Below are 27298 nucleotides of genomic sequence, written 5' to 3'. Positions count from 1 at the left end.
ATTACGGAGCATGTAGTTAATAAACGGGGAAAATGTCATTTAAATCATCACTTTACCATTTTCGTTGGTTTAAATCATGAACTTTGGATCTGGTGAATTAAATCTTTAATTTTATGTTGACTTTCAAATTAATCACAAATTCTTGTTGACTAAGCAAATTGAGACACAAATTCTTTTTTTCGATGTCGTCAATCGACCTTAAGACGAAATATTACTTTGAATTCGAAAAAGAAGAGAAATTCCAAAGAAGATGAGAGATTCTGAAGAAAAAGAGAGAAAAAATCAAAAATTTTGATTAGAAAGATTTCTAACGATGTGCCTTAATTGGCTTAGTCAACGAATTCGTGATTATATTGAACGTCAACATAAAATTGAGGATTTAAATCACTAGATCGAGATTTTATGCTTCAAAACCAACGGAAATGGTAAAGTGATGATTTAAATGACATTTATCCCGTTAATAAACCAATGAAACCAATAATTGTGGGTTGATATATCTTGAACTATTAATTTGGAGAGATTTGTATATAGAAATTTTATTTTAGGGAGAAAACTAGGTATAGAACTTTAGTTTTAGAGATATATAAAATTATAGATCGGAGTCATACTTTGAACTCTGGTAATAGTTTGGAAATAGACCCTTTTTTTTCCGAAATGGACATTTAAGAAAATGTGATAATCATTTTGGGATACATCACAAACCGGTTTTAGACCAACGTAGATTACCGATATAAAAGATACCAATAAAAAAATTAGAGATTAGGGAGCACGTAGTTAGTTGTAGACGCGAGTGTAGGAGATAACTATCTCTTTGCAAAATAGCCTTCATAGCTTCCGCAACAAGTAACTTTTTTCATCAGTCTCTACGAGTTAAAAGCTGAGCGAGAGCTAGACTCTCTGCAGATCAAGCTCAGCGATTCAGGCCCTGATACCTAAATTCAAGTTAGTGTTTTGCTCTGGTAAGCTGATCAAAGCTCTCATCTTTCTACATTCTTTTGATTCTTCCCCTATTTTCTCGAAAAAAGCTCACGATTTTTTACAATTTCAGTGTTTTCTTCTCACTCTCCTGTGTTTGATTCTTGTGGGTTTAACGTATTTGATGCTGAAACAGGTTCAATCAGATGAAAGTTTTCATCTTGGTGGCAAAATCCATAACCTTCATGTATGTGGTTACCAGAGGATTGATTCTGGTGTTTACTCGGTTTGCTAAGGATTTGGGGGTCTTTGTTCGGTTTCAGTGTCACTAAAAGAAACTTCTTTTATGACTGAGACTATTGTGGAGCATGAGATGGAAGAAGAAGCTGCAATGAGCTTGGTTTTGTTTTCAGAAAAAGTATGGCTTTGAATTGTCTCCTCATGATGATGATTCCATGGATTTAGATGGTGTTGAGTTGTTACTAGACTTGAGGGAAATGGTTTCTCAATCGGGTTTCGAAAAGTCTACTACTTGCAGTGGTGTTATTGCTCTGAGAAGTAATCTGCAGAGTAAATCAAGTCACAAATGCAAAATATGTGGCAAGAGTTTTGAGTGTTATCAAGCTCTAGGTGGTCACCAAAGAATTCACAGACCGATTAAAGAGAAACTAGTGCGTAAAAGGGAGTATACTAAATTTGATAATTCATTGTTTGAGTCCTTAGATGCTATTTCAAAACCATCAAAATTTGAAGTCTCCCAAGAGGAGAAGATGTTAGATTGTGTTTGAGTCGAAACAAGAGTTCAGTGAAGTATATCCTCGGAAGAGTAAGTTGCAGAAAAGACCTGAGAGTAGTAGCTCCTGCTATGAATGCAAAGTATGTGGCAAGATTTTTGGGTGTTATCGAGGTCTAGGTGGCCACACGAAACTTCACAGATCGACTAAGAGGGAATTAGCGAGTACTCAAGATGAGAATTCACTGTTAGACTCATCAGAAGCTAAGAAGATTGTTTCACAACCATCAAGCTTTAAAGTCTCTCAGGAGGAGAAGTTCTTACATTGTGTGGAGTTAAAACAAGACTTCAGTGAACCGCTTTCTCATTCGGGTGCATTACCATCTACTCTGAGAAGTAAATTGCAGACAAAAACTCAGTGGAAATCAAGCTGTCATTGCAAAATATGTGGCAAGAGTTTTGTGTGTTCTCAAGGTTTAGGTAATCACAAAAGAGTTCACAGAGAGATTAGCGGGAAATTAGCGTGTAAAAGGAAGTACACTGAAGACTATAATCCATTCTCTGACTCATTAAAAGCTAAGAAGATTGTTAAAAAACCATCAAGCTTTGAAGTCTCTCAGGAGGAGAAGATCTTACATTGTGTTGAGTTAAAACAAGACTTCGGTGAACTGCTTGCTCACTCGGGTTTCGACAAGTCTATTAGTTGCAGCAAATCGATCAAAGTGAAAAAAGTAGCGCGTAAAAATGAGAAAACTGAAGATAGTACTTCACTGTTTGGCGTGATTGACTCAGAAGCTAGCAAGTTTGCTTCACTACCATCAAGCATTGAAATCTATCATGAGAAGACCTTCCATTGTGTTGAGTCAAAACAAGACTTCAGTGAACTGTTTTCTCGCTAGTCTACTAGTTGAATCTTTTTCTCTTCTAAGTACAGAAGTTGCAGATGTATACTTAACATTTTCCTCTTGCTTGGTTCAAATACAGTTTCTTTGGTTAACTCATGTTTTCAGATACAGAACCAATCCAAAGTTCAAAATTGATTACTTAAACCAATTAATTGGTTTAGCGATTAGGGAGCACCAAGTTTATGATACGCGTGAGTGTAGGATATAACTATCCTCTGTCTTCTTTCTTTTGCATAATAGACTCATTAGCTTCCACAACAAGTAAATTTCTCCATTGTTGTCTGTCAATAGCTTAGATCGAAAGCGATACTACAAACTCTGCGATAAGTAAAAAAAAAGTGTTCTTTAAGGTCTTCAGCTCTTCGGATTAGGTCAAAACGTGTTCTTTCTCTTCCTGAGTCATAAAATCAAGTGAAGATTTTGTTCTGGTAAGCTAATCAAGCTCTCTGCTTTGCGATTATTCTTTCGTTTTCTTCCACATTTTCCCGAGAAAATAAACTGGAAAAAGCTTTAGACTTTTTCAAGTTTCTAGCGAAACATGATCACTCTCTTCTTAGAAATGTCTGATTTTGTGTGTTTCTTCGCGATCTTTGTCTTCTTCTCTGTTTTCTCGAGAAAATCAAACGGAAAAGCTATGAGCTTTGTTTCAATTTTCAGGTTTTTGTCGGCGAAATGTCTCAGAGACTTCATGGTTGCAAAACATGCGGGAGAAAGTTTGGAACTTTAAAAGGTGTGTATGGTCACCAGAGGATGCATTCTGGTAATCACAATAGAATCGAAGATGAGAATGGTTTGGAAAGGATTTGGGGTCTTAAGAAGAAGTCTAGGGTTTGCTCTGTTTCAGCTTTTGATCGATTCAAAGGATCTTCTTTTATGGCTGAGATTGAGAAACATGAGGTGATTGAAGCTGCATTGAACTTGGTTATGTTGTGTCAAGGAGTTTATGACTTTGCTTCTATCAGTAATTTGCCTCTAGGTGATGGTTTCATGGATTTAGAGCTTAAACCTTGTCCTTTGAGAAGGAAACTACAGAAAAAATCTCGCTCCAGTTATAAATGCAGTATATGTGAGAAGAGTTTTGTGTGTTCTCAAGCTCTTGGTAGTCACCAGAGACTTCACAGATGGAAACTAGTGCCTAAACCTGAGTACATTGAAGATGATAGTTCACTGTTAGACTCATCAGAAGCTAAGAAGATTGTTTCAAAACCATCAAGCTTTGAACATGCTCAGGAGGAGAAGATCTTACAATGTGTTGAGCCGAAACTAGAGTTCCACGAACAGCTTGCTCACTCGGGTTTCGACAAGTTTGATACTTGCAGTAAAATCAGGTTCAGTGCATTACCTTCTCCTCCAGAAGCTAAGAAGATTGTTTCACAACCACCAAGCTTTGAAGTCTCTGTGGATGAAAAGATCTTATATCGTGCTGAGCCAAAACTAAACTTCAGCGAACCGCTTGCTCACTCGTGTTTCGACAATTCTAGTAGCTATAGAAGCATAATATGTGGCAAGAGTTTTGTGTGTTCACAAGCATTAGGTGGTCACCAAACACTTCACAGATCGATTAAAGGCCAATTAGCGGGTACTGAAGATGGTAATTCACTCTCTGTGACTGACTCAGAAGCTAGCAAGATTGTTGCACAACCATCAAGCTACAAGTCTCAGGGGATATAAAAATGTCAGTGCTTTGATGTTTCCAAGTCTAACCAAAGGTTTTGAGGTTTCACATTATACCAAATATACTACAGAGAAAGGATAGATATGTGTTCATCTATATAGAATCTTCAGATTAGTTGAATAATAAGGAATGTGTATAGTTGTGACATTTTCCTCTCTATTGTTTCTACTTTATTGCTAGTGTTACAGACATGAAACAGAAGGAAAAAAACCAGGTTTTGTTATTAGTCTGAAACTATCATTGAGCTCAGTCTCAATTCCACCTTCATGTCTGAGATACAGAACCAATCCAAAGTGAAATTGATTATTTATTGGTCCACTTAATCCAAAAGGACAATTTTTTCGATTAAACCGGTCCGACCGGTCTGGTATTTTGTCCAATCCAAAGTGAAATTGATTATTTATTGGTCCACTTAATCCAAAAGGACAGATTTTTTCGATCAAACCGGTCCGACCGGTCTGGTCTTTTGTCCGGTTTTCAATAGAACTGCAAGAACTAAGAAAAGATCAAAACTTTGATTTTGTTTTCCATGGATTACAACAGTCAGTGGCAACAACCGCCGGCACCGGCGATACAGCCACCGGAAATGAATCAGTCGACGGCGGTTGATGCGTATTACGCTTCCTATTATGGTTACTACGCAAATCCAAACCCTAGTTCCATCTCCGATCTCCAAACTTATGAATCCTCAGCTATTGCAATTCCACCACCGCCTGGAGTTGTTGATTCTACGGCGGCTGTGATTGCGACGACATCATATGTGACTGTGGATACGACGCCGTATTATACTTTAGATATGAATGCTCAGCAGAACTCGGCTTGGCCTGTAAGTTGTTTCAGAAATATGAATGCTTTGATGAGGAAGCTATGAATTTTTCTCCGTTAAGTTGTGGGAATGTGGTCAAGATGATGTCTTTTATAGATTTCTCAGTGATTCGTTAGGATCTGTGTGTAAAGTCAGGTCCTTTGCAACAAGTTCTTGATGCATTAGTGAATTTCAGTTGCTTTGTGAGATTGCTCTGTTTTGCTTAGTCATCAAGTTTTAGTCTCTAGTAATTTTTGTTTGCACAAATCTCAATGTTTAGATCCTTCGATCTGTGAAATCAATGATTATTTTATGTATATCTTACCAATTCATTATGATCTGTGTATAAAGTCTAAGAGTCTGTCTTTTATGTATGTCATACAATGTTTGCTTTGTGATTGCTCTGTTTTGCTCTCTTGAGATTGATCTGTTTGCTTCTCTCGGTGTGCAAAGGATCAGTTTATACTTCAAATTTGTTCTAGAAAGGCATCATGTAGACTAGGTTACAAAACTACATAAGATCTGAAGAAATATTTTCGAAATTTTGTTTTCTTATGCAATATTTACTACCTTCCTGGTGTGCTCAATTTGATATTTTCTTGAACTTTTGTAATTGAGGATGAATCAGGATCTTATAGAGCAGTCTCATAGCATATACCCGCCTGATTTCTCTTGGACCGGCCACATAGTTCAAGCTCAACTTCCTGGAACGAAGAAGGGAAAGGTTGTTCGCTCTGCTCACTGTGAAGTTTGTAAGGTTGACTGTAATGGTCTGTTTACTGTCGTCTAACAAGGGTTCCTCTTTGTCTGGACCAACCGTTACAGCCCCTTTAATAGGACCACAAGAAAATCCGTGTACAAGCAAGGCTAGGAAGAGAGGTGCGGATTCAACAACAGAAGATCTAGAATCAAAGAGACGGAGAGTCGTGGAATGCGGGGTGTCAAATGAGTCAATTAGATTGTGTAGAATATGCAACGTAGTTTGTAATAGCGACATTGTTTACAACGATCATTTAGCCGGTCAGAAGCACGCCGCTAAGGCAGCGAAGGCCCTTGTAAATTACATTGACTCGTGAATCTTATTTCTTACGTTCATTGTATTGCATCATTACATGATTTCCTTATTACCTTGATTACATTAGAAACATGGGACGTACAAAAGAGTTCTTAAGGTAGACTTGTCTCAAGGCTCATGGAAGTTCCACTTGCTTAATATTCCATATGTCTTTGGCGTATTCGTGGATCGTCCGGTCACTGCTAAACTTGAATGAACCTGCTGTGTTCATTATTGACATTCTCGTCCATCTCTGTAATCATTTAACAGCAATTTCAAGGTTTGATATTTGAGTAAGTTTCATATTTTAGTCAACATTATTAGCTTGATGTTCAAAGAAAATGCATTAGTACTTACTTTCTGGTCTCGGTATGCCTCGTCGACTTTTTCTTGGCATTCGATGTAACTAGGAAAGTCTTTGCCAACTAGGAAGTAATCCGCTCGTCCAAAGCCTTCGTTTCCTTCCAAAGAGCCGATTAGTTCATCATAGCTATTTGAGCCAAAGACGCCGCTTCCAACGAACTTCTTGACTTCTTCAAAAGTAGGATCGGGAACAAACTGGAATGCCAAGAGCCAGGTCAAAAATCAAATTCTTGTTGATGCTAAAACAGAAGCATGGTAAGGTTAACTCTTCAAATAGTATATACCTTTCCCTCTGCTCTCTCCTTCCTGAGGTTCACAATCTGATCAGCTTTGGCACCAAAGAGGAAGAAATTTTCTTCTCCAACTTCTTCTCTAATCTCGACATTCGCCCCATCCAAGGTTCCAATCAAAACGCAACCGTTCATCGAAAATTTCATGTTGCTTGTCCCACTAGCTTCCATCCCAGCAGTACTGCAGAGAGAAACTCTTAGTCTCCAGCAAAAAGTATGAGTGCCATTGATTATAACCTTTCATAAATGTAACCGAAACATATTGTTCCTTGTGTCAGGATTTGTTTCTAAAGTTCTTATGAAAAAAAGAGAAACTAGTCCAGTTCATGGTTTACCGGTTATCTCAATTTCAATATTTTAACTTCATGGAGTTGTGACCAAAAACTATAATGTGACTAAGCCAAAGAAGTTTTTACCTGATGTGCTGAGAAAGCTCACTTGCTGGAATGAGCAATTCAGCAACACTGACATTGTAATCAGGAACAAAGATAACCTACATGTTTAGTTAACACTTCTAATTAGTAAGTGCCAATCTCCACAGATGCAAAAACCAGATAATTATTGCAGATTTTCCGTTATACGCTTGAGAATACGACTAATACAAGAACGTAAGTAGATATATACCTTAAGGAGGTCACCTATTTCTGGATCATGGTTAATTGTAGACGCAACATCTGTGATAAATTTAACAATTCTCTTAGCTTGCACATATGTGGCAAATGCTTTTCCCCCAAATATGCAAACTCTTGGAACAAATGCTTTCTCTCTCTCACTAGCACTCATTTCCTTCATCTTTTTGTAGCGGTAAACAATTCCCAAGATATTTAGCAGTTGTCGCTTGTACTCATGTATACGCTTGATCTGCAAAAAGTTTTCAATGCAAAAAGAAAAGAATCTACATAAGCTACTCAGAGTTGCGTAAAGGACTTCTCAAACCGAAAAACCCAAGCAAACAACTCATCAATCTAAAAGTAACCAAGATCCATTGGAACTGACCTGAATGTCGAACATTGCATCGGGGCTGACAGTATATCCAGTTCTTTCCTTGATAAGTGATACAACCTTCAACTTGTTCTTCTTCTTTGCTGCCCTCCACTCAGATTGGAGATCTTCATTATCTGCAAACTGGAGAAAGACCAAACAATGATAACCAATGTCGCCCAATAAAGATAACAGCATGTGAAACAACATTGAATCTGATAAAGTACATACCTTTCTTAGTTCCGCAACCTTTTCGGTATTTAAGACCCAGTCTTCTGTGCCTATCCAGTTAGTTATAATATCACTTAAATATGGGTTGCAAAAACGAATCCATCGCCTTGGTGTTACTCCATTTGTTTTGTTCTGAAATTTTTCTGGCCACAACTGCAAAAAATATAGAATATTGAACGATGAGAGTTGTGTTCTTCCCTGTAGAGCATTTTATAGCATCATGCTTCACTAGTTAGAATGTTTACCTGTACGAAATCATTAAACACGTCCTGCTTCACTATTTCACTGTGTATCTCTGCAACGCCATTTACAGCATGACCACCCACAACAGCAAGGTTGGCCATACGGACCATCTTGGGGGGTTCTACTGTTGGTTCTGGGATAACTTCGTCTTCCTCTTCCTCTCCAGCAGTTTTTTCCTCTTCTTGTTCCGTTTTCACGCCATTTTGAGCATCTTTTGCAGTAACTGGTTTGTTCACCGGCTTCACGATCACATCTGCAAAGGCAGAAGGCAACTCGACATTTTCCAAGATCCTCATTGCCTTCAGTTTTTCTTCAAGTAAGTCAGGATCCGCGGTGCCATACTCTGAAACAATTGTGCGAACTAGCTGCAATACATGAAAGTACAAATTAGACCCGATATGAAAAAAATAGAAGAGACATTTGATATGTTGTTCAGGGATGACCTCCTCATCAATCTTTTCGATAATCTCCACATGACGAGGAAGCAATTTCTCCATGAGTTCTAAACTCCACTTCTCCAGTGCCTCAGGCAAGACTGTATGGTTTGTGTATGCCACAGTCCTAAAAAAATTATTAACTTTTGAGAAACACGTTGCAGGTTTCATTCTTGTAAACTATCTTTTATTTGGGACAAGCACCAGAGACTAAATATAGGAACAAATAGACACATATGTAGCATGCCCGACAATTAGTTCAGTCATTTTTAGTACCTTTGTGTGATTTTCCAAGCGTCTTCCCAGCTTAGTCCTTTTAAATCCATTAGAATCCTCATTAGCTCAGGAATGCATAGGGTAGGGTGAGTGTCATTCATCTGCACTGCAACCTTCTCTGGAAATTCTTCCCAGTTGACGTTTCCTCCAGACCTTGTCTCAAAACGTGCTACGATATCTTGTAGCGAGGCTGAGCACAGAGTGTATTGTTGCTTCAGACGAAGAGCCTTTCCTTCAGTTGACTCATCTCCGGGGTAAAGCACGAAGCAAATCTAATTCCATCAGGAGGGAAGGGAAGAAAACAACCACTTTTCAGTATATACACATCAAAAGCTCGTTATATAAACAAGCACAAGTGACGCAAGACTAATCTCTCTGTGATAACATATTCATTTCTGCTGGTTCTCACTCAATTTTAAAGATATATGCACTATTCCAATTACTAGAAGGATCTTGTAAATAGATCATGGTCGAAAAAACAAAATTGTGAAAGCAACTTTAAATGAAACTTAATGAAGATACAAACCTTTTCAGCGTTGAATAGAGCTTCTGCTGCCTCAGTATGCTTCCCAGAGTTATATGAAGATAAATCAAAATCTTCGGAAGGAGCTTTTGTTGACCAGAGCCGCAGATTGATAGTTGTCTTAGTTTTATAACCAGGTATAGGAACATCATAAGCAACAGCAACAATGTCTTCTCCACCAATCCACCGTTTCTTACCATCTGATCCAAAAACCACTTTCCCATAGAACTTAATAGGATATGAGACATCATTTCTGACTATTTCCCAAGGATTGCTTAGCTGAAAGAAACAGGTAAGCCAATAAACATGTCCACTGCTCAGCATTGCTACAAGAGAGTACAAATTAGGAAATACTGTTCAATAGCAAACGCTGTATGAGAAAAGAATAAGAGAATAAGACCTCAAGCCAATCTTCTGCAGCTTCCTCCTGTCCATCTTTTGTAATTCTCTGTTTGAACAAGCCATACTTGTATCTAAGTCCATAACCCCAAGCCGGATAATTCAAAGTTGCCATGGAATCCAAAAAACACGAGGCAAGTCTCCCGAGTCCACCATTCCCAAGTGCAGGATCTGGCTCCTACAAAATGGAAGTGAAGTATCTAGCATCTCAGTACATATAAAGAAGATAACAGCTCTGTAAAACCAAACAATAGACTCGCAAAGACGATCATCTCTAAGACGTCTGTTAGTAATAAACATCGGTTAATGCATAATAATCAACATGGTTAACAACTCACCTGACTAGCCACGCTTTCCAAATCAAAACCAAGCCTCTTCAAAGCATCACCATAAGCGCTATTAAGCCCAAGGTTACCCACGGCATTCGATAAGGCTCTACCCTACAATGTAAAATAGTTAGATAACAACCAAGAACAAAATCACTCAAAGAAATGAGTAAAAACCAAAACCTGCAAAAACTCCATTGACAAATAATACGCTTGTTTCACATTCACTCTGTTGTAATACTCATAAGTTGCATTCCAATTCATGATCAAAGCATCTCTAACACTTTGCGCAGTCGCAAAGAACGCCTTTGGCAACTCAAACTTCTCCGGTGAAAACAATGGCGTAAACTCCGCGTGGTACTTGATACTCGAAGCTACCGAAGCAGCATCTGGCGCAAACGGATTCATCGAGCTAATAAACACTTCTGAAAATCAATCAACACAAAAACAAAATCCCAAGGAATACGAATCAGTTACTTCACAACATTCACTATAAAATTCAAATTCCGTACCCTAATTCTTATTAGAAAGCAAGTATTAGAATGAGACCTTGTTCGGAATCGAGAACTGCGTCGGTTACTTTGGCTTTCGGTTCGCTAGAGATAGATTTCACCGACAAAAAGGATCTTCTCGTCGGCGATGGACGCAAGTCTCTGTTTCTCGCCGGAAACATTCTCGTTCGCCATTTTCCGTCGTCGCAACGACGAGAAACGAGGCTTGATAAGGAATTGCATTGTATTAAAACCTCAGCTCCGGTTGATACACCGGAGATTCGCATCGTATCCATGAATCTCTGTGAGATAGTGGTAGAGTAGAGAACAATGGAGTGTTCAAGCTTTTTTTCAGTTTCACGAAGCAAATCTTATCAGTGAGTGATCAGTTGTAAGTGATCTGTGATTGATTATGCCACGTGACGTTGATATCCACGTGTCATGGTGTTATTGGATGTTGGGAGTGTACTATCCGTGACATTTCTCACTGGGTTTAAGAGGAAGAAGATATTTCTGAGAGAAAGTGACAATAGAAGTTATGAGCACCGTACACGTGTAAGGTTTCTTCATCGTTAATTTAGTGACTCGTTATAATAATACTCAAGAGTTTAGTGCTCACTGGTGAAAATTTAGAATAGTACTTGTTTCGGTTCAATGCGGTGAGATGAAGATATACTATTTTGACTGTGTATCACAGGCCTGGGCATTCGGGTATTCGGGTCAGATTCGTATTGGGTTTTTCGAGTTCGGATATTTCGGATTTGGAAATCTAAGATCCGTTCGGATATTTTAAGACTTTGAGTTCGGTTTGGGTTCGATCGGGTTTTTCGGGTTCGGATTCGGATTTACCCGGAATATTCAAAACTCAAGATTTTGTATCAAAATATATTCAAATTAGTTGAAAATACACAAATTTTTTTTTTGAAAACTTGAATATTTTCTATCCAAATCTATCTAAAAGTAGGTAAAGTACCCAAAAATATACAAAATAATTTAAAATCCAAATATTTTTGACACTTAACTTGTCGTAAATATAATTATTTCTAATAAATTACTTGATATGTTCGAGTTTAAGTTTGGATCGGATTCGGGGTCAGATTTTCGGATTTTGAACTTTAAGATCCATTCGGGTTCGGATCGGGTTTTATTACTATATTAGTTAAAAAAAACATTTGCATAATAACATAAACACATTGCCGTCAAAATCCAAGAACAATCCTTTATGTTACTTAACATTTAACAATGTGACCATATAATGATCTGTACAGATCCCATTGACATTGCTACTCCTAACATAAGTAAAAAGATTCGATTGATGTAACTTCGTGATTACACTAAAGAGTAATGCAAAAAAAAACATAACCTTTTTATTGAGTTTTAAGGAAAGGTACAAGAACAAAAACAAGATTACACTCCAATTGATCTACCTAGTCAAACTGGTTTCTACAGAAACAGAGCAACCATCACTCAAAGAATAGCATTTATCTATGACGAAGACTTGACTCGAAAATGGCCTAGAGAGTAGAGATAAACAGAAACAGAATGATCAAACCAAGAAAACACTCACAATGCAGTTATGTTACAAGTTCTACAACTAAAAAAAGGTTATCTTATTGGGTTCACAGAACATGCCAAAATGCAGGTTTTGGAATTAAACTAGTCTAGTCATAAGCAAAGAACTTTAGAAGACTTGGATTCTTTCATGACTCACTGGTCAAGGCTCCATTTTTAGTGGCAATGGAGGAGAGAACATTAAGCTTCCTTTTTGATGCTGGACCTCCTTTTTAGTAACTCTTTTGTCCCCTTCACTGCCCTCTGAAGAAGAAACTTCATTTTCAGAATCAGTTTCTTTTTCTTCTTCTTCTTCAAAGCTCTCGTTTTCCTTGGGAACGTATTTGATTTCCTCAACCTCATTCACATTCCCTTTCTCTTCTCCATTTCCTTCATTTGATCCGCTTGTCGAGTCATCTTCCTCACTTATAATACTTGACTCTGGCGTATCTCCATAAGCCTTATAGACGTTCCCATTCTCGTCAAAGCTCACAGTTTTCACCACACGGTTTGTTTTTCCTCCACTTCCTTTCACCAAAACCCTGCTCCCAGTTTTCGAACTACGCCTCTTTCCCTCATCCCTACACATCACGAGGGTTTCCTCTCCAACGTCAACTGAATCATCATCCTCTGCACTAGAAGTTAGGTCATGTGTATCTCCATAAACCTTACATACATTCCCATTCTCATCAAAACTCACAGTTTTCACCACCCGAGTTGTCTTCCCTCCACCTCCTTTCACCGAAACCCCGTTCCTAGCTTTCAAACTCTGCTTCCTTCCATTATCCCTGGACATCACAAGGGTTTCCTCGTCACCATCAACTGAATCATCCTCTGCACTCGAAGTTAGATCATGCCTATTTCCATATACCTGACACACATTCCTGTTCTTGTCCAATACAACAAATTTCATAACCGGAGGCTTCACTACATCACCTTCTATCACAACCCCGGTTCTAGACTTAGAACTAGCAACCTTTCTCTTATCAATAGAACTCACTGGAACTTCTTCACTATCATCACTCATGTCTGCATTGTTATCTTCATCCTCACTAGAAGTACCAAAACCCTGAGGCTTTTTGCCATTAAGTTTGATGCCACTACCAGACTTAACAACAAAACCATACCTTTTAACAACACAATCATCAACATATTGCACAAACCTCACCAAATCTCTGCTCAATGATCTCTTACTACTTCTTATCATTGGATCAATCCTACCCTAACAGAGACAAAATGATACTAAATCAAAGATCTGAGAAACTAAATAAACAGAACATTCTAAGGATTCACAAAGAGTTTAATACCTGAATTGAATCCAGTTGAAGAAGCAAGTCTGTAGCTTTCCGAGAAACAACTTTGAAAGGGAAAATGAGTTTCCCCGAAACCGAAGATTTAAGAGACAAGAAGCTAGCTTTTATCATTGCAAGCTCCTTGAGTTGTCTAAAGGATATGGATCTGTGAACAAGGTAAGAGCGGAAATGGGTTTGAATAACACGCGCCGCCGAATCTCTTAGTGTTGAGTGTCGATCTCGACGTTTGTCATAGAAAGATGAAAACTTGTTGAGTGAAGATTCAAGATCATCGATTTTGCGGAGAAGACAAGACAGAACAACTTGGTCGTATTCTCGTGGAACATTCTTATGCTGACGCAAAACACGGTTCTGACTTCTAATAACATTGAAGTTTTGACAAGAAGTCTCGCAGGAGCATTGAGTTTCTTGTTGATGATTTTGGAGGTAAGTAGCGACGAGATGGAGAAGATTATCCTCCGCTGGCGGCGGAGAAGGGTGGTTGGATTTGTTGCAGCAGTTTGGTGACGTGGCGAATTGAGGGGTGTTATTGTGGTGGTTTTGGTGGCGTGAGCACACGTGGTTATGGTTGTGGTGGTGGTGAGAAGCCATGTAATCGACGGCGGAGTCGCGTGACTACTAGATCGAATGTATAAAATGGCTTTGACCAAATCGGTCCCGTGAATAAGAAACCTTTTTAGAAGAAGAAGACAAAGAAACGTCACGTAGTGCTCATTGTTTATTACGACACGGCACGCATTTCGTCTTATTGACTGGTCGAACCAAACCGGATGTGTTCTGCACGAGTGTTATGCTACAAAAAAAATGAAAAATGGCTAAATCAACCCAAGCAAAATGCTTAATGAGGTTTTCATTTTTGGAAATATTAAACTAATTAACTAACAAAAAAATAAAAAAATAATTACAAGAGTTTAGTCAAATTAAAACCGGTTAAAAGCATGAAAGTAAAGCAATTTAAAATTTCAAACAAAGAAAAGCGTAACCACGAGAAAACGGCTAAAATCAATTCAAACATTTTGCTTTTTCACAGCATTGATCCGTGGCTGTTTCCGCTGGGTTTGCAATTTTTTATGGTGCTTGTTGTTCTCCGGTGGTTTGTTGCCTTTGGTGAGTTTGGAATTCGGGCGCGTCCCTTCGATGATGCTCCAGTGGTCGATTTCTGGTAAATCTTCTCTGATGTGCTGGCCTTTTCCTTAAGGTCGATTCATGTAGCTTGGAATCTGGTTCGGGTGACAAGTAGGGTTGGGATTATGCTCAATATGCAAGTTGTGGCTTTGCTAAGTGAAGGCAGAAGTGAGCAAGTTTATCATCTCCGATAGCGGAGGTGTGGTTGTCCCTTCATTTGATGCAGTCGTGGCCTTGTTTGTTCAGGTGGTGTGAGGAGAACCCTTGTTTGGACTGCATGTGATTGAGGACGCCAGAAGCCAGAAGGTGAGTCCATGTCGGTTTTTCTCGTAGCTTAACCAACAAGATAGTTGTTGTAGTTGCGGCGAAAAAGATGGTGAGGGGATTGGTGGGTTTCGTTGCAAGTCACGGTGGTTAACTATAGTACTCTCGGGTACTTAGATGGTGCTCGTGGAGATTGTTTCTCGGAGATGTGGTTGAGCTTCATGACTCCTCGGAAACACTGAAAGTTTAAGCTTCCATCAAACCGAATTGATGGTCTTCTTGCTCCAGGTTCTTAGTGATGGTCGGATCTGGCAGGGAAAGGTTCAAACCCAGTGTGTATGGTTGCTAGGCATGGGACAATACATCGGTAGAGCCATATGTGGTTTATGGTAAAATTAAATTGTTTAATTAAAAACCGAATTAACTCGTATACAAACTTTTAAATTTAAATGTTTGTTATTTAGATGTTTGTTAAGTTAAGCTTCATGCTTATTCGAATTTGGATTCATTTTGATCTTATATAATATAATTTTGAATATATTTTTAAACAGTTTAGCCGATATGAGACGTTGATTACACACTTTTTTTTATTAATTGAGTAATATATGTCTATTGTATACAAAAAAATCACATTTTTCTTGACTTTATGTATCATATGATAATTCAAAACCAAATCGAAACCAAAACTTCTAACTTTTTATATTATTAAATATGAAATATCCACTTCATAATTTTGGATATATTATGATCTGATCCAAAAAGAAATTGTGAAGTATATTTGGTAACGGGTCGGTTACCAAAAATCTAGAATGATATTTTAAGCCATCCTGTACAAAATGTATTTCAAACATACTAGTATTGATGTTTTTTTAGCAGTTTTTATAGATGAAAGTTGATCTTGCAATATTTTTTAACTAATTAATATGAGTGTTATGTGCAATGTGCATAATTAAGGAGTCAACAACAAAGAATTAAACTTCGAACAAACCATAAAGAAAATTTCACAACTAGCTAAAGTTTGTAGCTTTATCCTACTTTTGAGTTATCATTATAATACTAACTTAAGGTGTAAAACAGCTTTTATACCATAAAGGACAGAGAATCAGAACATAGAAAACGACAGATAGAGGAAACTCTGTGAAAACAAGCGTGGCTTTGGTCATCGAGCCATTTGTCCACAAACCAAACACATTCCAAGAACACTCCAAACAAAACATAAATGTTTTAAAGACAAAAAAATCCCCAAAAATTACAATAAACCCTACCACGACGGTGAAGTATACGGCGAACCAGACGAGTTTGATTCACTAGCAGAAGTTTCCACATTTTTTAGTGAAACAGAGCATGCCTTTTCAGGTAGATCCTTCATTGGAGTTAATGTTGGCGTTGAAACTTCGATTATATGATCGTTATCTTCTTCGCCGGAAGAAGAGGATGATGACTCACCGGTCTCAAGACGTGACGGTGAAGACTCAGGGGTTTCAAATGGTGTGGTTGGTTTACTTGTAGCGTCGTTCGAGTACATTGGGTTTGATATGTAGATGAAGTTGTCTACAGAATCGTTAACAATGGTTTCTTGAATCAGATCAAGAGAAGCTTGTAAATATGGTTCATGGTTATAATGGGTTTTGGTTGGAGTTTGAATAACGCCTGTGTAGAGAGGATTAGGAGAAGAAGAATTGATGTTAGATGGTGAAGTGTTGTCGTTGCTTGTTGTGGAGATGGCTTGGTTTAGAGTTGTGGTGGTTCTTGCGGCGGTGGAGACGGTGGTGGTGATGGGGAGGTTGAGGGAGTTGTGGCGGCGGCGGCGGAGTAAGAGAGAGCAGTAGAGTTCAGCTAGTAGGACTAAGACTAAGCTTAAGACCATGACTAAGCTCACTACCATTACCAATGTTGCTGCCATTATCACCTTTGAGGAGCTATTCATCTTTAACTCTTTGTGTGGGGATGTGTGAGCAGAACATAGAGGAGAAGGAGAAGAGTGGTTTAGGTGTAAGAACTAAAGAAGCAGGTTTTGTTTATTGGCGGGAAAATTGGTGCTTTTTCAGAGTATGTGGACCTGTTGCAGAGAGAGAAGGATTGGATACGAGGAACACGAGGTTCTCTGTTTTACGAGCTTTGAAAAAGAGAATTTGCACAATTGATGAGGAGGGTATTATTGTAATTTCAGAGAAGGTTAAGTGAGTGAAGGAATCTCAAAGCATGTAAATGATACTAGCATCTTGTGTTGCATTGAGCAAGAAGGTTACATTAAACTTGGTTACCTTGTGAAGAAAGTAATCATTTGTTTCAAGAACAAAACATAGATAGCGTTTTTGTCTTACATCTATACTATTAATTGGGAAGCATTTTGTGAACTACAACATTGTAAAGGTAATTTAAGACTAACTAAATGAATTTTTACATGGGTAATTTAGTAAATTAACTATTACTAATTAAATGAATTTAGTTTTCATAAAAATTAAGCTATTAATTTCGAAATTGTATATATAGAAACTTATTCAATTTTGGTAATATATTTTTAGATATTTCCGGAAACGAAAAAATCAATTTAATATCATCATATATTTTAGATTTTAATATATTTCCTTAAACTACACTAATAATTTTTAAAACATTTAAAAAGGTACCTTTCAATCTCTTAATGTCCACATAATAAATCTGTGAATTAATAAAAATTTCCTAATTTTAGAGTTAACATATTAAAAATAAATTAATTTATAAGATATTCTAATATTTTTTTCTTATCAATACGACAATACCTAATAAACCAATAATATTCTAACGAATATATATATATATATATATATATATATATATATATATATTATTCATTATTGTAAAAGATAATTAGATCAAATAAAAATAGTACTCAATAGTCATGATCTTCATGTTTAAAATAATAGATTGCTAGATGAAATTGAAAAAAACCAATTCATTGCTTTATATAATTAAAGAATCCTTAATATATCAAACCTAACAAATGCACATATATATATATAGTAAAATCAACACTATTGTAATATATGTCAAAGAATTTAAAATTATTTAAGATAACTCAAATAGTTTTTTCTTTTTTGCAATATCAGTTTTTTGTATCTTACTTTCTTTTAAAGATATATCATTGATGTTTTTTTATCCTTATTTTGAAAATCGTAAATTGCTTATTAACGTTTTTAATAGAAAAGAAAAATTATAATTAATTAATAAACTTGATTTCATAGTCTTTATGGTTTTAGATGAGCAAACTTTTATGAGTATAACTTTTAGAAAAATCTAAACAAAACCTTATCACTCTAATATACTTAACTATAAAACTATTTTTCTCTACTTCTTTCGCAAACTAAAAGATGAACCATATCTCTATATTTACTTTTGTACTCTTCTTCATGTCTTTTCCATTTTCATATAATTTGTTAGTTTCTACTTTTTTTAGAATCTATTGGAAACCTTTTCATTGAGATATCACTCTTTTGCAGATTATGTTCATGTTATACATAAAATCACATAACGGTCTTATCCTATTACACTTTTGCAGATTTCTTGAAATAATTTTTTTTTTCTTTTTGGTTTCTGATGTGATCATTTTACACGTTATTCTTTTCCCATGAAATATTACCTAGGTATTATCAATCTGTATACATGGAAGATTACAAAATTAAGTGTCAGAAAAAAAACTATTGAACCTTCTCTCTCCATCATGAAAATATATTTATACCCCTATATCATATTTGCTCTTGACGTTAAATATTTTGTTACCTTTTAATAATAATGTTATCATCTTTCCATAATTATACGATCTTTGAAATCAAATCGTTGGTTCAATAAGTGGTAATTTGTTTATATCGTCAACTCTATTATTAACATGTTAAGTAGGTTTGTATATTAAGTTTTTTCATCCATATATCAAAACCCCATCCATATTTTGCTAACAATATTATCCTGATAATACGTTATCTGCTAACTATTCTGATGCATGTATTTTTTCTACATGATTATTCAGTCGCAAGTCAATTTTTTTTTGCTCTTCATGCTAAATATTTTGTTACCTTTTAATAATAATGTTATCGTCTTCGCATATATATGTCTTTGAAATCTAAACATTGGTTCAATAACTGGAAATTTGTTTATATCGTCAAATATATTATTAACATATTAAGTTGGTTTGTACTCCATGTCATTTCATCCATACATCAAACCCCATCCATATTTCGCTAACGATATTATCTCGATAATGCATTATGTGCTAACTATCCTGATTTTTATCATATCTCTTTGTAGGGGTATATTTGTCATATAGTTTTTTGTTGAAAAAAATTACCTAAATAAATGATCTTCATGTATAGATTCTTAATTATTTGATAGTGCATGTATAGATTTTTAACTCACTCTTATTACCTTTTTTGTTTTCATAAAAAATAGTTGAAGACGCTTCCATGATATTCACTCAAATTTCAGAAATTGTGAAAACCATTCAAGCGATCATTTTTCGAAGATGTTTTTCTTCTTTGCGAGCACCAATTTAACTGTGTTGTATATTTTTTATTATTAGACTATAGATATTGTACGGTTCACAACATTAGATATTGTGTCATAAATAATATTTTATACTTTTCAATGTACATTATAATTTATACACTACTATATATATCACAAAATAACAAAATAATCTATATTTAATAAAACTTTATTACAATATTTTTTTGAAAATATGAAACTCCGCACGTACGTCCGGGTCATGATAAACTATAATTTTGCATAGAAATTTTACACATTTAAAATCTAATTTTCACAAATATATATTTCTATTATAAGTTTATAACTATTAGACTTCTGAAACTGTTAAAATTATTTTGTTATGCAGCAAAACCAAACTATTTATGATAAATAAAATACTAATAAATGATGCAAAAATTGTTAAATCTTTAAATAACTTAAATTTCTATTCAAGTTTTATAACTAATAAAACATAAAATAAACGTGTGTACCAAAGTAATTCTAAGGACAAAAGAAAAATTTCCAATGAAATGTTACTATTATGATATCTATGCTATTATATAATTCACTAACCCCAAAAAAAATAAAAAATCTTAAATAAAACTTTTTGCCAATTTTTTACATTATCTTCCACACATGATCTTATTTTCAAATATTATGATAAGTGATAAGTTTATGAGATATATACTATTATATAATTCACTAACACAAAAAAAAATACAAACTTTTATCAAAACCATATGATAATACTTACAACCGCGTAATATGCAGATTCACAACATTAGCTATTGTGTTATAAATAACACTATACATTTTTCTGTATACATTATAATTTATATACTATTATATCTTTCACTAAAAATTTATTCCAACACATTTCTTAAAATATGAAACCCCGCACGTATGTGCGGGTCAGAATCTAGTTAATAATATTGGACTACCACTTAAACCAGAAAAATGATGTAAGATGCAAACATTTAACAAGAGATCTATGTTAATACTGTAGACATGTTTTTCCTCAGAAAGAATTTGAAAAATGCAATGAGGTGATTTAATCGAGCTTGGTTTAAACAGTATGGTAACTAACAAGGGTATAATATATAAGTAGATAAAGTCATCTATTTGTGTTCCTATTTAGATATAACTAAACAAGGTGGAAATGATGCATAGTCATGATGATCCGAAAGAGTTTGCAAATAGAGGACTTTTTTAGAACTAGCTAGTCAATCCCACAAGAGAACATAAGTATGCTAAGTAAGGTTATTTTGGAAAATGCTTGTTTCTTTAGTTATTTAGAAAGATAGTTTTTGGTGGTGAAGTATGTGTTTGCCATGGGTAGATGAATTTGCTGATGTTTCTTGCATGAATTAATGGCTATTTTTTTTTTCTTAACAAAAGTGGAATAGTCAAAGAAAGATTTATTGGAGTCATCCATATAAAATGAACTATTTATCTCTAAAGTTTGTCATTGACGATTTTTTGCAAAACATAGATTGAGCATGAAAAAAATGAAGGAACAAGGTTATAATGGAGCAAGTAATATGAAAAGTGGGTTAAAAGGTTAAGATAATTTGTTGTCACATAAAACAGCTCAGCTTAGTATATTCATTATTTTGCCCATCCAGTTAGTTGTGATGATAGAAGTGAAAAATCACTTTTGTGCCACTACAACCAATTAGAATAGATGACCAAAACAATAGATATAATAAACTGAATTATCTTCACTAACAACCAATGATCATAACCCTTTATACTCATTTTTCATAGTACTTGCACTATTATAACTTTTTCTCTCACTGTTTTCAAGTTTAATTTGCAAACAAATTGTTAATGATAATAAAAAACTTCACAAATAAAAAAGACTTCTTTTTTTTTTTTGCATGGGTGACTCCAATAAAATTTCATTTGACAGATTCCACTTTTATCTCCAAATCGAAACATAACAATCATTTGTTCTTTGCTAGAAACATAAACAAACTCATCAACCAACATACCACACACCATGATCAATATCTTTTATGATGGATTGCACTACTTCCTCACCATCATAATTTATAATATCTTTGTAAATCACGAGAAAAACAATCTTGTTATTTTTCGAAGCTTTCTAAAAAAATTATGTTCTCATGTAGATTTCACTAGTTCTAATTTTTTTTTCTGTTAGAAATTCTTTCGACTCATCATAACCGCGAAAAGATATTTTTGTCTGTTCATATAATACTATACTCTAAACAATTGCCATACTTTTTAAACTAAGATGGGTTAAATCACTTCATTGCATTTCTAATTTTTGTCTAAGGAAGAATATGACCATAAAATTAACATAAACTTCTAGTTAAATATTTACGTCTTACCTTATCTCCGATTTGAATAGTGGTCCAATATTGTTGTCCAAGATCCTATAATAAATCATACAAATTATTATCAGGAGTCTGATTTTATTTTATAATATAAAAGTATAATCATAGATTATAAAAACATCTAAATAAAGTCACGATTACCAAAAATACATATATTAGTTACATGGAAAACACCAATCAACCTTCTAATTATCATAGCAGAAAACGATCTGAAGTATTAGAGAATCAAACAAGCATAATTATCGTTTTTGATTTAATTATCATAGTAGAAAACGATCTTGAGTTTCTTTTGACAAATCATAAATCAATGTAGCAACTATGATCATCGATTATTATAAGAAAATCAATGGTCGTTTCATTCTTACAATTGGAAACGAACATGTTCTTCATCAACTTCTAAACAAGAACAGAAACCCTAAACTTGTGCAATTAGCTTAAGAACTTATTTTTTAAAAAGAACTACAAACAAATAAAACTACTGAAAATTATAAGAAAATTTATAGAACTTACCAATTCGTTTGAGTTATAACTTTGCAAACGCATGGTCTTTCTTTTCTCTAATCTTCTGTCACGGCAGAGAAAATGATTCAATAGTCTAAAGTAGGGTTTTAATTAGTTTTATAAGCGATTTGCCCTAATTCTTATTCTCGACAAAGAAAATAAAAACTAACTGGGATTACAAAGTTGTTGGGTTTTGAGTTTAACTAGTTCGGGTTTGGCTAATGATTACAGGTTTGTTAACTCCGTTATCTCTGTTAACGAAAATTTCACGGTATGCATAAAATGTCCCAGTCGACGAAACTTAACCATTTTTTTATAAAGTCAAACCAAAGTTTAGGATTTAAATGACATTTCGAAAGTTCATGTTTTTTTCGTCCCAAATTTGAAAGTTGGCGCTTTTTTCGACATTTTTCTCGTTAATAAATGCATGGAGTCAGAGTTTAGATTGAAAAAGGATGCATGGAAATAGTTAGGGTTGATTTTGACCGTTTTCCCGCATTTCTAGTGTCGAAGGAGTTTTTCTGTTTTCTTTTCAATGAACCTAGTGAAGAAAGCAACTCGCAACTTGCAACGGCATTGGAAACCGATTTGTAAGTCACCAATCAAGGGCGTTGTGTCTATGGTGGAAATGACTTGGTTGATGTTTGTGGTGATGCGGATGTTGAGTAGAGTTCGGCTAGTAGGACTAAGATTATTAAGCTTAAAACCATAACTAAGCTCACTACCACTACCGTTGATGTTGCCATTATCACCTTCGACAAGCTACTCATCTTGTAACTCTCTCCGTGGGGTGGTAGTGTACGCGCAGAACATAAGAGGAAGAGAAGTGTTCTCTGTTTTACGAGCTTGAAGTTAATTAAAGATGAGAAGAGAGGAGGAATCTAAAAGCTAGTTAGGAGGATTAGCATCTGTGTTGCATAAGCCAAGAAGCTTAAATTAAACTTGATTTGCTTGTGACAAAAGTTATCATCTGTTTCTTGAACAAAACATCCTTTCAAAAGAAAGACAGATTCATGTTTTCTTTTACAGTTTTACACTGATTCAGTTCACATTCTGTTTTCTAGTGTTTCAAAATCGCTACTTGAGCGTGCCATGACGGGAGGACAAAATTATCAGCACACAAACCTCACTGCCTGAGAATGAGATCTAGCTTTCTAGTGTAGTGCCGGGGCAGCAGCCTTATATCTATGGATCCAAACATCTGTATCCAATGTTAGAAACTGGGCACGAGCTATGTCATCGCCAAAACCTTTGATCTATGTCCACAACCTCATTTATCAAACAAACATCACCATCACCAGAACATTCATCACAGTGAGTATGCATACAATGCCTAATTACAGACCAATTGTTTTAGTGAATTTTGACTTATGATACTTGGCAGTTGGCAAATGCAAATAAGTATGAGTAGATAACGTACAATTATAACCTTATTTTTGGTGTTTCTTCAAATTCTGTAACATCATAGCTCGGGTTTTGCCATCCGGTTCTAAACCCATCTCTCTCATTTTGACATACAGCTCTTTTGCAAACTTGAACTCGCGTCTCAAACACATCCCATGTATAGCTGCATTGTAAAGCGATACATCGGGTTCCACTTTCTGTTCAAGAAAACAAACAACATTAGACTACCTCTTCCAAACCACCACACATTTGAGTAACAAACATAAAGAAAACTCGTACCTTAAGGATATCTTCAACCTCGTCCCAAAGGGAACCCCAAATACAACTCCTTACAAGCGAAAGATAAGTAAACGTGTTTGGCTTACAATCCCTTTGAGCCATGTGCTCATATACTAGCAATGCAACTTTCGATTTTCTTGATTTTTCGCAAGCGCTTATCACTAGATTATATGATGAAGTTGAAACTGTTAAACCCGAACCTTCCATTTCATACAAAAGCTTCACAGCTTTCTCCCAATAACCAAGCTTTTGGCATGACACCATAGCTGTGTTGTACAAATATTCATTTAGACAACACAGGTTTTCGCTTCTTATCATATCAAACAGCTGAAGAACATCTTCATATCGGTTTGCTTTGTATAAAGCCGTGAGCAGCGCATTCCACGTGTACTCGTCTGGTTTATGCCCCAAGGATTTTAAAACACTGTAAACCTTAAACACCAATCCGACTTTACCCGCCTTTCCCAGCGAGTTTATCAAAGTATTGCAAGCTACAAGATTAGGCTTCATCCCTTTCTTTAACATACTCTGAAATATCTTTAAGGCCAAATCCCATTTTTCCTCCTTTGTACACGCACTTATCATCGCATACATTGCATCCTCTCTCAGAGATATCTTGTTGTTAACCATCTCATCATACACATCAAGGGCCAATTCACTTCTCCCACACCGAACAAAAATGCTAACAAGCAGAGAATATGTAATCTCTGTTCCAATATGACCATCACCTTTCATAACTCTCCATATTCTCTCTGTCTCATACACATTATTTATCCGTCCACATAGAGAAATCGCAGTATTATATAGAACCACATCAAAACAACTCCTACGTTTCGGCTCCCTTTCTAGTTCTCTAAACATTCTTAATGCAGACTCGCAACCCTTAACTTCTGCAACAGCTTTCAACATCAAACTATACGTGTGCCCTGTAACATTCTCCTTTTTCCTCATGAACTCAAAGACGGTAAAAGCTTTCTGAATATCTCCATTCCTCAAGAGGCACGAGAGAAAAGAGTTACAGGCATGAGCATTAGGTTGTAAACCCAAGAATCTCATAGAATCAAACAACTCCAATGCGCTTCTGACTTTATCCAACCTGCTAAGTTTCCGAAGCCTCTTCGATAAAGTTTCTTCGTTCCGCTCCTCTAGAAAATGTATCCTATTCCTATCCCCTGCAGTCTTCTCCTCCAGTTCCAAACCACAAACCACATTTTCACCGTTGAAAGAACTGTCTAATTCACTACTCACCTTCCTGAAACACATGTTTGGTGTTGCCAAAGAAAAAGACTCCATTTTTACACCTAGACGCCTTCGTTTAGGCTTCATGGTCAATGTAAAGTTCAATGAGTGACTCAAAGACCAATGAAAAGTTCTCAAAACACAAGAGCTCTGCTCAATTAAATAACATCCACAAACCAATTGAGAGACATGACTCAACCAGACAGCTCCCATGATAATACAGTGAAGAGCTAAACGCAGCAATCTCTAACACCTCCAATTTCAACACCGAGCAGAGAGAACTTGATCTTTTAGCATAATTCAGACGAAATCTGAGAAACCATTTCCTATTCAACAAAAAGTTGACAACTTTAGTAATACCCACTTCAAGTCTAAGCAAACAACCCCTAAATTTCCTTAAACAAAGAACATAAGCTACGTAAGAACCAGTACCTAAGACACGAAACCAAGCCAAAGCTCTGTTCTTTTCGCAGAAATGATGAATCAAAGCTTGTTCTGTGGCTGAGGAAGGAGAAGAAGATACATCAGAGACAGAGAGTAAACGACGTAGTTTTAAGCTTTGAAAAGAGAAACGACGTCGCTTAAGGATCTTAAAACGTTCTCGATTTTAAGTAGTTGAAAACACCCTAAAGCCGAACACTTTGGTAGTGAATTAAAGAATCGATTTCTCTCTCTCTCAAGCAACAATGGGTAAAAGTTTCTGGCTTTATTTCGAAACTGTTTCTTTTTTGTTGAATGATGTTGTTGTAAAGGAATTGGTGTAATTGCAGATGAAGGAAGAGAAGGAGAGATAGAGAAGAAGAAGAAGAAAGATGAAGAAGGAGAAGTGAAGGAAGGAGTAGCATCAATAGCTTTGTTACCATGTGGGACTATCTCTGGTCATTTCATTCAGATGCCTAGCTCTATCTGTTATGGCCTCCATGGCACTGGTAACTTCAAATCTCTTCTTACTAGGGCAAACCAAAAAAATGTGGTCTTTTCTCTTTGTTGAGTTTGATTCTGTTTTGCAATTAGATGTTTTGTGTTCTTGCTTGGATTTGATAGAAATGTTTGGTTCTCAAGCATGTAAATGATTCAGATTAAAGACTTAATCTTGCACTAGTTACATCTATTGATACTGGAATGATTGATAAAGATCCAATGGCTTAGTTACTGTGGCAATTTTGACATGACATTGCTTGATTTCACTGCAATTTGTTGTATTATTGATGTTGCTTTTCTCTGTTTAAAGAACTAGCTTGTGAGACTGAGTGTAGCCGCGGTGAGGATTATCGGTTGATCAAACTCACTATCATAGACTACAATGTATGATTTTCTCACTTCCTTTTGTGATTCTTAACTCTTAATTTCCAAAACCATGATATTGAGTTTGTTCCTTGGTTTCTTTTGGTGAAAAAGAGAAAGAAGGAACAAACAGTTGTAGTGGAGTGCAAAGGCCATGATGCTGCTCGAATTAATGATGTCGAGCATGCTCACGGGTAAGTTGTCCTTGTTCTCGTATCTGTTATGCTCTTAGCTTTTCGGAGAAAACATTCGAATGAGTTGAATTTGAAAACCTTTTTGTGAGAGTCTTTTACTGTCCTATGTTTAGTGAATATGACTACTTGTCTTTGGAAAGGTGGGAGGAAGATGTGATAGGATTAGTCGAAGAAAAACACGGGAAGAAGAAAGTATCGGTTTCGTTCGAGTGTGAGACATTGAAGGCAGATGAAGCAGCAGAGGACCATATCAGACAGTTTATGCCCAAATTAGCTGGACTTGATGCTGTTAGTAAGTAAAACCAACACTTTATTCTTGTGCCATTCTCATTACATTTATGTTGTCTTGTTTTGTTGAATCAACACACCGGGGTTTTTGCCAGTTAACATTGGACCGATGAAGATTTCCGGGCTTGATTTTGCTGCGGTGGAAGAGGGACACATAAACTAAGACAGCTTAACTCTTTCTTTTTGTGTATACATCATATTTGAATGCTCTTTGAGTCTTTGTTTCATATCGTAGAACACAATTAACGCTTTAAGCTCAAATGATCTAGACTAGAACTCATAGAAAACATAAAAGAGAAATAACCGAACCGAAACCAAACCGAAAAGCCGTACACCCACCCCTAATTTTGGGTGT

At 35.8% G+C, this 27298-nt stretch overlaps 8 protein-coding genes across 15 annotated transcripts; 4 read left to right on the top strand and 4 right to left on the bottom strand.

Annotated features, from left to right (window-relative positions):
* Window positions 1-1370: 1370 nt before the first annotated feature.
* On the top strand, window positions 1371-4247 carry AT3G29340 (zinc finger (C2H2 type) family protein; the record flags this gene model as incomplete). Its single annotated transcript, NM_113859.2, has 3 exons — window positions 1371-1586; window positions 1705-2427; window positions 3211-4247. 3 exons carry the CDS (start codon window positions 1371-1373, stop codon window positions 4222-4224), a joined length of 1953 nt encoding a protein of 650 aa, NP_189580.1. The 3' UTR covers window positions 4225-4247.
* Window positions 4248-4736: 489 nt separating this feature from the next.
* AT3G29330 (zinc finger RNA-binding-like protein) lies at window positions 4737-6127 on the top strand. Of its 2 annotated transcripts, NM_113858.2 has the most exons (3): window positions 4756-5054; window positions 5662-5757; window positions 5859-6127. In NM_113858.2, the coding sequence occupies exons 1-3, from the start codon at window positions 4758-4760 to the stop codon at window positions 5865-5867; spliced, it is 402 nt and encodes a 133-aa protein (NP_189579.2). In that variant the 5' UTR covers window positions 4756-4757; the 3' UTR covers window positions 5868-6127. The 2 variants fall into 2 exon arrangements, with proteins under 2 accessions (NP_001190000.1, NP_189579.2); NM_001203071.2 differs by having other exon boundaries at window positions 4737-5054; window positions 5662-6127.
* PHS1 (Glycosyl transferase, family 35) lies at window positions 5997-11004 on the bottom strand. Its single transcript, NM_113857.3, has 15 exons — window positions 10703-11004; window positions 10337-10578; window positions 10166-10267; window positions 9829-10005; window positions 9432-9707; window positions 8906-9177; window positions 8639-8756; window positions 8198-8560; window positions 7953-8105; window positions 7737-7865; window positions 7365-7601; window positions 7157-7233; window positions 6735-6921; window positions 6445-6645; window positions 5997-6340 (listed from the first exon to the last, which is right to left on the bottom strand). Exons 1-15 carry the CDS (start codon window positions 10938-10940, stop codon window positions 6224-6226), a joined length of 2889 nt encoding a protein of 962 aa, NP_189578.1. The 5' UTR covers window positions 10941-11004; the 3' UTR covers window positions 5997-6223.
* A 985-nt stretch (window positions 11005-11989) lies between these two features.
* On the bottom strand, window positions 11990-14253 carry AT3G29310 (calmodulin-binding protein-like protein). Its single transcript, NM_113856.4, has 2 exons — window positions 13503-14253; window positions 11990-13417 (listed from the first exon to the last, which is right to left on the bottom strand). The coding sequence occupies exons 1-2, from the start codon at window positions 14097-14099 to the stop codon at window positions 12359-12361; spliced, it is 1656 nt and encodes a 551-aa protein (NP_189577.2). The 5' UTR covers window positions 14100-14253; the 3' UTR covers window positions 11990-12358.
* A 66-nt stretch (window positions 14254-14319) lies between these two features.
* AT3G29305 (uncharacterized protein) lies at window positions 14320-15139 on the top strand (the record flags this gene model as incomplete). The annotated part of the gene is made up of 5 exons (NM_148763.1): window positions 14320-14354; window positions 14539-14670; window positions 14749-14801; window positions 14890-14949; window positions 15039-15139. The coding sequence occupies 5 exons, from the start codon at window positions 14320-14322 to the stop codon at window positions 15137-15139; spliced, it is 381 nt and encodes a 126-aa protein (NP_683605.1).
* A 798-nt stretch (window positions 15140-15937) lies between these two features.
* Window positions 15938-17061, bottom strand: AT3G29300 (uncharacterized protein; the record flags this gene model as incomplete). 2 transcript variants are annotated; one of them, NM_001339021.1, is made up of 1 exon in its annotated part: window positions 15938-17061. In NM_001339021.1, the coding sequence occupies one exon, from the start codon at window positions 16822-16824 to the stop codon at window positions 16159-16161; it is 666 nt and encodes a 221-aa protein (NP_001327785.1). In that variant the 3' UTR covers window positions 15938-16158. The 2 variants fall into 2 exon arrangements, with proteins under 2 accessions (NP_001327785.1, NP_189576.1); NM_113855.2 differs by having other exon boundaries at window positions 15966-16800.
* Window positions 17062-23164: 6103 nt separating this feature from the next.
* Window positions 23165-25800, bottom strand: emb2076 (Pentatricopeptide repeat (PPR) superfamily protein). 5 transcript variants are annotated; one of them, NM_001339019.1, is made up of 3 exons: window positions 23939-25700; window positions 23685-23856; window positions 23165-23588 (listed from the first exon to the last, which is right to left on the bottom strand). In NM_001339019.1, exons 1-2 carry the CDS (start codon window positions 25388-25390, stop codon window positions 23686-23688), a joined length of 1623 nt encoding a protein of 540 aa, NP_001325601.1. In that variant the 5' UTR covers window positions 25391-25700; the 3' UTR covers window positions 23165-23588; window position 23685. The 5 variants fall into 5 exon arrangements, with proteins under 5 accessions (NP_001325601.1, NP_001325599.1, NP_001325600.1 ...); NM_001339017.1 differs by having other exon boundaries at window positions 23186-23588; window positions 23676-23856; window positions 23939-25800; NM_001339018.1 differs by having other exon boundaries at window positions 23186-23856; window positions 23939-25503; window positions 25610-25800.
* AT3G29280 (uncharacterized protein) lies at window positions 25768-27235 on the top strand. 2 transcript variants are annotated; one of them, NM_113853.4, is made up of 6 exons: window positions 25768-25867; window positions 25948-26106; window positions 26409-26482; window positions 26576-26655; window positions 26796-26947; window positions 27039-27230. In NM_113853.4, the coding sequence occupies exons 1-6, from the start codon at window positions 25864-25866 to the stop codon at window positions 27104-27106; spliced, it is 537 nt and encodes a 178-aa protein (NP_189574.2). In that variant the 5' UTR covers window positions 25768-25863; the 3' UTR covers window positions 27107-27230. The 2 variants fall into 2 exon arrangements, with proteins under 2 accessions (NP_189574.2, NP_001326832.1); NM_001339016.1 differs by having other exon boundaries at window positions 25815-25867; window positions 26769-26947; window positions 27039-27235.
* Window positions 27236-27298: the final 63 nt, after the last annotated feature.

This window comes from Arabidopsis thaliana, chromosome 3, assembly GCF_000001735.4.
Source record: "Arabidopsis thaliana chromosome 3, partial sequence".
Lineage (NCBI taxonomy): Eukaryota > Viridiplantae > Streptophyta > Magnoliopsida > Brassicales > Brassicaceae > Arabidopsis > Arabidopsis thaliana.
This window is presented reverse-complemented; position numbering and strand designations above follow the sequence as displayed.